The sequence below is a fragment of the Quercus suber genome, unplaced genomic scaffold, assembly GCF_002906115.3.
Source record: "Quercus suber isolate HL8 unplaced genomic scaffold, Cork oak 2.0 scaffold_598, whole genome shotgun sequence".
Taxonomy (NCBI): Eukaryota; Viridiplantae; Streptophyta; class Magnoliopsida; order Fagales; family Fagaceae; genus Quercus; species Quercus suber.
Genome location: NW_027070042.1, coordinates 177,978 through 188,799, shown reverse-complemented (window position 1 = coordinate 188,799; position 10,822 = coordinate 177,978). Strand labels below are relative to the sequence as shown.

Sequence of the window (10,822 nt, the reverse complement as noted above, 5' to 3'; positions counted from 1 at the left end):
CATCTTATGGAGGCTGGAATGGACAATGCTCATTCCTAGACGAGGACTCGTGCTGGCTCTTATTGCCGTCTCTAAACTTACTAGACTCCCCTTTCTTCACGTATTTTTGCAGTTTTCCTTTCTGTATCAGCTCCTCTATCTGTTCTTTTAGGTCCTGGCAATCTTCTGTGTAGTGGCCATGATCCTTGTGAAATTGGCAGTACTTATTCTTATCATGGATGTTAGGGGATGAATATAATGGCCTTGGCCATTTGAGATAGTGCTCATCCTTAATTTGCGTCAAAATTTTATCAACAGGCATAATTAAAGGAGTGAATTTTACCGTTCTGGGAGGTCTCTCGTCCTTTCTTTTACTTCCTTCATTAGTCCAACGATCTGGGCACTCCCTTTTTTGGCCTCTGCGATTGTCATCTTTCCTCCCCTTGTCTCCTGGCTTTTCCTCATCCCTTATGGCAGCTAGTGCATCTTCAGCATTCATGTAATTCTGTGCCTTTAGGAGCATTTCTGCCATCGTCTTTGAAGGGTTCTTTGCGAGTGAAGCATTTCACATACGACCTCAGGGTTTCTTTCTCTCCTTGTCTAATGGTGAGCAAATAGTTCGCTGGCCTCTTAGGGCATTGTCCTCCAATGAAATAGCATAAAAAGGTGTTACTCATATGCTTGAAGCTATCGATGGACGATGTTAGCAACTTAGTGAACCGTTCTTTGCCGCTCCTTTGAGAGTGGTGGGGAAAGAACGACACAATATCTCGTCAAGTGGCTGTTGAAGGCCCATCGTCATTTTAAAGGTGTTGAGGTGGTCCTGGGGGTCCTTAAGCCCATCAAACAGCTCAAGTTAAGGCAGTCGAAATTTCGACGGCAATGGACACTCCAGGACTGCTATAATGAAAGGCGAATCTATTGCCCTAACCATTCTATCCACGCTTTGGTCTGTTTTTTCCTTGATGGCATTCCTAAGCTTGTCCATCTCCTTCCTTATCTCTCGAAGAAGATCTGAGTTCTGTTCATTTGGAGTAGCAAGCCCTCGACGGTCTCTTCTTCTATGGCTATTTCCTTCGTCCTCTTGGTTGGCTTTGGATCGATTCTCCTCCTATTGAAGTTGTAGTTTCATTTCCTGATTTTGCCTTGTGAGCTCTTCGACAATGGTCACAAGAGCCTGGTCTTGCTGAGCTAATGCTGCAAAATCCTAGTTGGACTCCATCTGAACGTACAGGTTAATTGGAAACTACGTTTTCAGATCAAGGTGTGAAAATATCTTTCCCCACAGATGGCGCCAAACTGATGAAGTATAAATTCGTCAGTTGTATTTCATACATCCAGATGGAGCCGGATGTTCATCTGCGTCACTATGGAAGTAACAATCCCTCAAGATGGTCACCGATGTGGTGCCTGCCACAACACCTCTGATGCCAAAGTCAGTATAAGAAGCTTATAGTAAGTAATAGAGTATAAAGATAACTAGGGATGTAGTTTTGTTGATCAAATGTACCTTCTGTTGGAGGTGTGAGGGCTATATATATACATACTCTTAGCTCCTGGCCGTTGTGGCTGTTATGGCAATTTTAATGCTTCATTGGGTAACGTCTCACCCTTAGTAATGTGGACTTTAATGGGCTTCCAACGGTCTACGTAACTGGCCTTTTAACTGCACGACTCATTTATTGACTGTATTGAATGGCTTTTATACCTTCGTCAGTGGTGTGGCTATATTGTCGAGGGTGCTTAGTTTTCTCGTCTGTCTAGGTGACCTCGTCCACGGAGGTTGACTTCATTAATCCCATCAATTATTATTATTATTATTATTATTATTATTTTGTTTGCTAAATGACCCTCTAGAGTTTAACGCAAGCCCCCACAGATGAGATCCACATTACATGAGACATCTGGTCCGGTAGTCCTGGGTCAAAACTCTTAGACTCAACCAACCCCAAGAGGCCCACTTATCAATTAGAATAGAAATTGATAAGAGCCGAAAGCCCAATCCTGACTAAGCCTGGCTTGCCTGATGAAGTTATCAGGCACAGGCACAGAGAGAAAAACAAAGGCAGAAGCAAAATGAGTTGGAGTTCAACTGTCAGTTCAAGTGCAATAATATTGTTGTCGGCCTCGGCCAATGCTAGACCATCATTATCGTTGAACTTGAACTTGAACTTGAACCCACTCATCATCGATATCAATATCATCATGAGTAGGAAAATGAAAATGAAGCGTAGGCGGAATTCAGTTGCAGTTTCTGGTCTTCAGTTGCAGCAATTGGGTGTGGTCGGAATGGGTGTTGTAGGTGTAGCACCAACCAATCTCAATCTCAATCTCAATCTGATTCTCATATAGTGGTGCAGGACGATCTCGACGCTCTCTTGCGGGTAACTAAACTCAATTGACTTTCTTTCCCATGTCATCTTCTTCATATGTTAAGTTAATTATGTACACACACATCTTATCATCAACTCAATCACCATCTTCTTCTTCTTTTTTTTTAAGGGAAGGAAATACTATTCTTTTTCTAATCAATTTAATTTGTTTCTCCATTCCTTCCATTGCCCTTCTCCCCCTGGGGATTCTAAACTCTTTTATTAACTAGTGACCATCTTTTATTTGTCGACTCTGTTTGTTTTATGCCAAATTGAAAAACATTGNGACTAGGTCAGAGAGAGAGAGAGAGAGAGAGAGAGAGAGAGAGAGACAATTTGGTGCAAATTGCTTACTCTCGCTGTGAAGTAGGAATGGGAGCCTGTGAAGAGTTTTCTACAGCTGGCTCTACATTGAAAATTCAGGGAACATATTAAGGCCCCTTATTCCACATTACTTAATTCTTTTCATGCAAGTCAGAAATTTCTTTTCTATTGTCACTGTTCATTTTAGCATTTAATGTTTTACTTGATGGTAAATATTCCATTTTGTATGTTTAATGCAGGAGTTAGATTGAATTATTGTCCGGTTTTTTTATGATTTTATTATTATTATTATTATTTTTTGGCTATTTCCTTACTACTTGGACTTGTGATTTGCTTTCTGAAATGAATCAATATCAATTTGTTATTGTCTCAACAGATTCTTCCATGTGATTTGCGTGACAATCTCCTAAATGAACCCAAGATAGCTCAACTTTTAGAGGTGACTATTCTTTTATCTCTGTGGAATTTCTTCTTCTTCTTCTTCTTTCTTCTATACAGTTTTTATTTTAATTTTTATTTATTTATTTTTCTTGCAACTAGTGGGGATGAGGGTATTCAAACCTAGGTTTTCCCCAAAGAAAGAACTAGGCAATGCCACTAAGCCACAAGGCTCTTGGCTTTTATATGGTTTCTACTTATGCTTTTATTTTAATTTTTAACAAGTAATTATCAAACAAGAGGAACTACCTCATGGACACAAGTTGTAGGTGTAGGTTTTCATGAAGAATTACAATCTAAAAGATAGAATTGATTAAATCTATGATAGACTGAACTCAGTATGGCCATAAACTTGGGACCATTTCTTTACATAATATGATGCTTATGTAGGTTTACTTTTACTTCATGAAATATAGTAATGCTTATGTACTGCAATGTCAGTAGGTTATATTGGATCTAGGCTGTTTTCCAGAAGCACGCTATCTTGGTGAATTTGGAAGGCATTATCTGAGGAACACTAAGGTAAATGCATGCATTAAGTGTTCAAGATTAGAATTTGTTTTTTTTCTTATGATGTGTTTGGATGGCAGGATTTGGGCACACAAATTTGGATTTGGGCGATTAAAATTTAAATACCTTGTTTGGATAGTTTAAAAAGGGTCAAGGATTTGAATTTGACAACTCCATCAATGATATCAAACCTTAAAATCCTTGAATTTGAAATAACTTCTAAACCCATAGAATTTTAGAAGTCCATAAGACACACTTTAATAATTATAGATTTGGAATTAAGACATAACAAATCCATAACTTTAAAATTCAAATCCAAATTCAAGTATCCAAATGCAACCCTAGGGAAATGTATAATTCTTCTTCCTTCTTGCAACACATTTGTTTAGTTCTATATTTCTTATAGTTGATTAATGGTCCCGGTTTTGCAGGACTTATATGACCTAAAAAGTGTGGGTTAATTGTTTGCAAACCCTTCCAACTTTAAGTCAGTTTTATTCATACCCTTAACTTTTTTATTAATTTTTATCACATCCCTCAGGCCTTTTAAAATACTCCATTAAATCCTTCCATCAGTGTTGTAAATATGCTCTAATGGAAACTTAACATGGGATTATATGCATCCACATTTAAGTGTGTATGTTACCAGGACTGTCCTTAGTTTTTACCCCCATTTTTTTGTGAACACATTTGGAAGCCATTCATGCATTGTCTATGTGATGTAGGACAAAGGAAATGAACCGAATCAGATTTGGAATTTTTGACAGTTCGGATTTTGAAAATTTATGGTTAGGGTTTGGGGGGAAAAAAAGGTCTGAAAATAGGAAGAAACTTAGGGTTTCTAATGGTTGAAAGGAATTGTAGAATTTAGGGAAACAAAAGATAAATCTAAGTTATAGGTTGTCGTTCCAGAAATGTGAACAATACTTTGGCTCTTTGAGTTATTTAGGCTATTTGATGGATGTGTAGTTTATTGTTTAAAACTTTTAGAATTTAAGGTTTTAAATGTGGCAAAGCAATATGTGGTTGGGAGGTTTTAAGTTGCTTCAAATTTAAGGATGAAGAAGTAAAAAAAATAAATAAATAAACTTCTTCTTGGCATCACGCGTAGGATTTCCTCAACATCAAACCTCGGAGAAGGTAACCCACAAACCTCAGACAAAGTTTCATGGTTTAGATTGTATACAAACAAATTAAGCAACTATTTTGGGAGTTTGCTATGCCATATACTTCTCCAAGGGACTGAAATCTCATTCGGCCCTCTCAAAGCCTCATAAGAAGAATGAATATCAAACTTTCTACATTGTGTAAGTTTCAAACCAAGCTATCCTCCCGTCATCTGTAGGGGTTATTTGATACCAAGATCGATTGTTCCCCTCTTCAGTAGAAACCAAGTAAGAATTGATAGATGCAACTTTCCTTCAGCCATCAAAAACAGATCTGGATACAAATCTCTTAAAGCAACAGCCCCACACAAACTTACTTTTACCCCTCCCTAAAATTTTGGGAGTAGAGTTTTGTTGTTGTTGTTGTTGTTTTCGGATTAGAATTATTGATCATACTCCTTTAGGTAGAGACTTTGTTCTATCAAATCCTTTTGTCCTTTTGATTTGTAAAAAAACTCTGCTTAAGGATTGGAAATTCTGTCAATGAAGGTGGAGCATGAAGCGGTGGAGCTGCAAGTGTGATGGCAAACATAATGGTTTTTGGTTATGGCTTGAACAAATTTATTTAAAAAATATTCCCCTTTTTCAGTGGCATTTAAATTTGTATTTGATATGTAGAAACTGTCAAAAGTGCCACTTGACATTTCAGATAGAACTTGTTATCATGAATACATCATAAGGGTCATACTAAGAGATTTACAAAAGCACAAGAGGGGTAATTAAAAAAAAACCACTAGTGGTTTGGTTGAATATATTCTGATTTGGAGGGTGATGGTGAATTTTACCCAATTCTTGTTTTTCCTTCTTTTCTATTTAAAAATTAAAAGACAGAATAAATTATTAAAGTTGATGAAAAGAATTTAGGTGAGATTTACTGAGCTACTCAATGTGTTATTAACTAGGTGTCAATGAAAGAGTTGGAGCATGCTCAAAATGCTGTTGGAGAGTTTGGAGGGAATAATAGAGCTGGCATCGAAGGTACCTTGCATAGGATATCTGCAATCAGGAGTACGAAAGGGATGATAGTTGGTTTGACTTGCAGAGTTGGTAGAGCAGTCAGTGGACATGTTGACATGATTTATGACCTGCTTCAGTATGGGAAGAGCATTTTATTTGTTGGAAAGTATGTATGCTAAGTGAGACTAAAATAAATTATAAGGCCAATCCTTTCTGGTTACTTATTATGATACAGCCTTAAGATTAGGACATTGAGATTTAGGGCATTCTATATAAATGAAATCACTCCATGTCCTAATGCCACGCTGAAATGAGATTTCTTTATTTTTAATGGATGAAAAATGAATAAAATAAATGATTTATTATGCATCATGTTCATCATTTTTTGGATTTTCAAAAAATGCTTTATGTATAATAAAAATGTCCTTGAAATTTAAAATGATTGCTTTTAGTCTATAGCAAACTTAACGTGATCAATTTTAGTCCCTAAACAAAGTGATTGATTTTAGTCCCTAACTTAAAGTGGTCACTTTTAGTACATAATGTGTCTAATAAAGTGATAACATATCAATTTTTAGTTTGACCACATAGTCTAAGGGACTAACAACGATCACTTTAAACTTCAGGACTAAAATTGCCCATGGGCTAAACTTTAGCAACCATGTAGTGTACTTAATGCTATCTTTTATTGTCAATGCCTTCTGGCTTCAGTTATTGTCAATGTAGGAATTGTAATTTGATAAAACATTTGAATGAACTGTGTTAAATTTAGTAAAAGTACTCACCCATTCTCATGACTCACTCTCTAAACAGAATATTTAAGATTCACCTTAACTAATATGTTTTGAATTTGTGATTTTTTTTTTCCCCAAATTCTTAAAGGCCTGGAGTTGGCAAGACTACTGTTATGCGAGAGATCGCCCGTGTCTTGGCTGATGAATTTCACAAAAGAGTGGTGCGTTCAGTTGCAGTGGGGCATCTCTCTCTCTCTCTCTCTCTCTACACACACACATCACATATACATACATTCTGATAATTTTAAGCTGAACCTCATTAGAATTTCAAAGTGAACTTAATTGGAGTAGGTGATTGTTGATACAAGCAATGAAATAGGAGGTGATGGGAATATTCCACATTCAGCAATAGGAGGTGCACGAAGAATGCAGGTACCAGATTCATCCATGCAACATGCAGTCATGATTGAGGCTGTAGAGAATCACATGCCTGAGGTAATCATGGTTGATGAGATTGGCACTGAAGCAGAAGCTCATGCATGTCGCTCAATTGCTGAGAGAGGCATCATGCTTATTGGCACTGCTCATGGTCAGCGGCTTGAGAATATAATAAAGAATCCTATTCTCTCTGACCTGGTTTGTGGATCTAAGTTTTGTTTAGTTCCCTCTATGCCAACTTATATTCTGAATGCATGCATCAGTTTCTATTCTTAATAATTTCAAGAAATACTTTATCACTAATATTCAACACATTCCTGAAAGGCTGCCAAGGTAGAAAGTAAATTTTCTAAATCCCAACTTGATTTTTCTCCCACATATTGACATTACTAACAATAGTGACAAATAGTTATAATTTTGTGAACGAGTTTGATAATGACCTTGTTTCATGTGTTCTTAATGTTCCCTTATGGGACTTTGTTTGCAATTGAGCCCTTAAAAGGGACCGAAAAAATTAAATTTTGGCAAAGCTCATGTTCAAGCAGATCCCCTTAATAATTATAAGTCAAAATTTATTTTAAGTATATAAAAGTTTGGAAATTAAAAAAAAAAAAAAAAGGATTTGTTTATGAATGAGTTTGCAACTTCAGTATATGAATGTTGGATCAATTTTCCATGTTTGTTGCCTTTGCTTTTTTAGGTTGGGGGAGTAGAGACTGTTACTTTAGGTGATGGTGAAGCCCGAGCTAGAAATACTCAGAAAACTGTTCTAGAAAGGCAAGCTCCTCCAACGTTTCATTTCTTGATTGAGATGAGAGACAGGCACTATTGGGTTACACACCAGGTATGTTGATTGACATTTATCATGAAGTATTTTTGTTTTTGTAAATGCAACAGATAAATCTATACCCCCTCTTACCATGACTTCCTAACAGAAAATTCCTTTTTAAAGAAGATTCGTACTCATTTACAAAGGGGGAATGTTATTTCATCTTTTGTTTCGATTGTAATCTTTTTTTTGTTAAATATAATATTCCTGTAGGAAAATAACAATATGAGTAGGCATGGACTTATTTGATGTATATATACAAATCTCAAGGGGGAATGCCATTTTTTGAAACATTTGGGTGATTTTCATTTTGTGAAGCCTTAAAGGAAGTTGGTATAATATGCCCTTAATTTTATTATAATTTTTTTGCTAAAATCCATTTTACACCTTCTAAATTTAAAGTGATTATAATTTGTCTTTTAAAATTCCAATTTTATTATTTTTGTCCTTGAAAGTTTGCAATCAGTGTCAGTGTATAAAATGAACAGGTAAAAGGAGAAAAAATTAAAAATATATATATACATATATATACATATATATATATGTGTGTGTGTGTGTGTGTGTGTGTATGTAATATATAAAGAAAAAAAGGAAACGAAATCCACTTAGTGCAACGCCACAACCACAATTTGTAGGAAACAACTTTTATTATTGGTACTCTATTTTAGATGTATGTGCTTTTGTTTTATTAACAATTCCAACTTAGCAGATCTAATTCAGAGGTAGATTCAATTGGTGAAAGTAACCTCTAGACTCTTTTATTGCATTCTCTTCAACTTTTACGATTGTGAATAAATGGATTGGACAGAAATTGGACAGGCATTATGAATTGCAAAATGAAGATACTCAGCTTAAGATGTCATGAAGTTTGCATATTTTTTTTACCTATCGGGAAATGTTTGCTCCTCTTTAATCAATGATACTAGCTTAGTAGAGTGCCTACTCTAATTTTTGTTCTTCACAAGATTATTTTTCCTTTTCCATCTTTCACTATGTTTTTTTTTAATAAAAATTTTATTCTTGGATAGTTCAGTTTGTTGAGGCACTATAAATTAGGATACAACATGGTTTGCACTCTTGAACGGCTGATACATTCCTAAATGGGACTTGTGATGGTTACAATATCATATCTTTTAAGTGCAAAATGGAATGAAATATATTGTTTATAATAAATATGAACTCTTTTCTCAAGAGAAAGAGAAACAGTCATTATTAGTCAATAAATTGAAAAATAAATAGTCAAATGAATATATATATATATATATATATAGTGTTTATTGAGAGTATTGTCAAAGAACGATTTGGAATCCTTGGATGATGCTAAAGAAGGTGATGAATGTGTTATATGGATGGAAGAGTTGCTTTGGAATTACAGGAGTTTTACTCAAAATGTTGGTCCCTGTTTGCTTAATGTGGGCAATTTGGTGGGAAAGAAGTAATTGTACATTTAATGTTTTGGAGCTATTAAGCTGAAATCAATGTTTTTGAGGTCATTCTTGAGTGGTTTGATGATCTTGGCCTTATTCTTTATTCCTTTTTTTTCTTTTTTTCTTTTTTTATAGATTTTATGATCCTTTTCCATCATTTACATTAGCCTTCCCCTTCATTTTAATAGAATTTTTATTATTTATCCTCGAAAGAAAAGGTGGGGAGGGGAGGAGGGAGGAGCTTTACCTTTTTTATTAAATAGTGAAGATGATGATAATCTAAGATGAATTAGATGTATAAATAGTTTGTACTACTTAGTTGTATATTTATTATCATCATTAACTTATCTTAAATCACTTCTCTTGCACCCTGCAGACACAAAAGAGTGTGGATATATTGCTTCGTGGCAAAAACCCACAGGTTGAGGTAATTCTCAAAGATATATGCATAAGTTGGAATTTAGTTGATTTGATGGGAAGCATTTCATCTGCAAGTAGAAATGTACTCTTTTATTTTAGTTCTTGATTGCTTCTATCAAAAAGAAAGGTTTTGATCTCAACCTTTATCATCCTTTTCTGACTTATGAATAACTCTCTCTCTTTCTCTACAAGTTTCATTGTTGTTTTTCCTTTCTCCCATTAATTTGAGATAGATATACAACTAAATCAGTGCAGTTCTTTTCAATAGAATTCATCTTTTGAAAATGACTTTCAAATATTTAAGACTAACAGTTTCTTTCTTTGACCCCAGGATTGTTAATTAATTCCATAAGAATTCTCACATGATTCTAAACCAAAAACATGTCACCACCCGAGCCAAATGCATTATCAACAGATGAGGGAATTAGCCCCATTGCTTTCTAATATCTTCGTGGAGTTCTGTACATTTTAATTTTGGGCAGTATAATGCTCATGTACTTGGGCTATTATTGACTATATTTATTTTTAATAATGCTTTTTTTTTTTTAATTATTATTATAATAATTATTATTATTTTTCTGGAATATATTTTGAGTAAGTTACATATCTGAAATTTATTTTGCTTGGGAAGAAAGCCCTTAAAGAAGTTTTATTGTGGTCTTGTACTCTTTCTCGTGGGCCACATTTTTCTTCGACACTGTATTATTGTTGTACTGTTGCTTTTAAGCTGTGCTGTGACTGGTAACTACTATAGAATTTTGTTTTTGCAGGTCAGGAAAAGGAATGAAAAATTCAAGGTTGTAATAGAAAAATCAAAGGCATATGATAAATGTGACCCTTAGGTTTTTTTTTTTTCCCTTTTCTTTATGTTTGACATTTTTATAATATTTGGCCATATATTCTTTTTCATGAAAATTGACGCACATGTTTTCATTTTCACAGCATTGCTGTAAATGAGTCTGTAATAGTTGAAAGTCACTAAAAACTTGTGACATTATTTGGTCTCCTTTAAAAAAAAAAAAAAAACTCTTTCCACTTACTTATTGTAATTGATTCAATTAATATATATATATATATATATTTTTTTATTGTAAGTTATGCACACACTTAATGGGTATTGAACTCACCTCACCTCTAACCAAATCTTAAAGGAAGGTGTCAATTGAACTAGAGCTCATCACAAATATAATAATAATAAATTTTTTTTTTAAAAAAAAATCATCAAAAA

General features: G+C 34.6%; 1 protein-coding gene across 1 annotated transcript; it reads left to right on the top strand.

Annotated features, from left to right (window-relative positions):
- Window positions 1–1,348: 1,348 nt before the first annotated feature.
- On the top strand, window positions 1,349–10,588 carry LOC112009810 (uncharacterized protein ycf45). Its single transcript, XM_065764978.1, has 10 exons — window positions 1,349–1,414; window positions 2,214–2,363; window positions 3,052–3,114; window positions 3,558–3,635; window positions 5,692–5,912; window positions 6,629–6,701; window positions 6,832–7,116; window positions 7,619–7,762; window positions 9,551–9,601; window positions 10,365–10,588. The coding sequence occupies exons 1-10, from the start codon at window positions 1,349–1,351 to the stop codon at window positions 10,434–10,436; spliced, it is 1,203 nt and encodes a 400-aa protein (XP_065621050.1). The 3' UTR covers window positions 10,437–10,588.
- Window positions 10,589–10,822: the final 234 nt, after the last annotated feature.

Excerpts from the sequence above, each read along its gene's own strand:
- LOC112009810 (XM_065764978.1), top strand. The coding sequence starts at position 1,349 with ATGGAAGTAACAATCCCTCAAGATGGTCACCGATGTGGTGCCTGCCAC. Across the intron at positions 2,364-3,051 it reads ATCTCGACGCTCTCTTGCGG|ATTCTTCCATGTGATTTGCG; the intron begins GTAACTAAACTC and ends TTGTCTCAACAG. Across the intron at positions 7,117-7,618 it reads ATCCTATTCTCTCTGACCTG|GTTGGGGGAGTAGAGACTGT; the intron begins GTTTGTGGATCT and ends TTGCTTTTTTAG.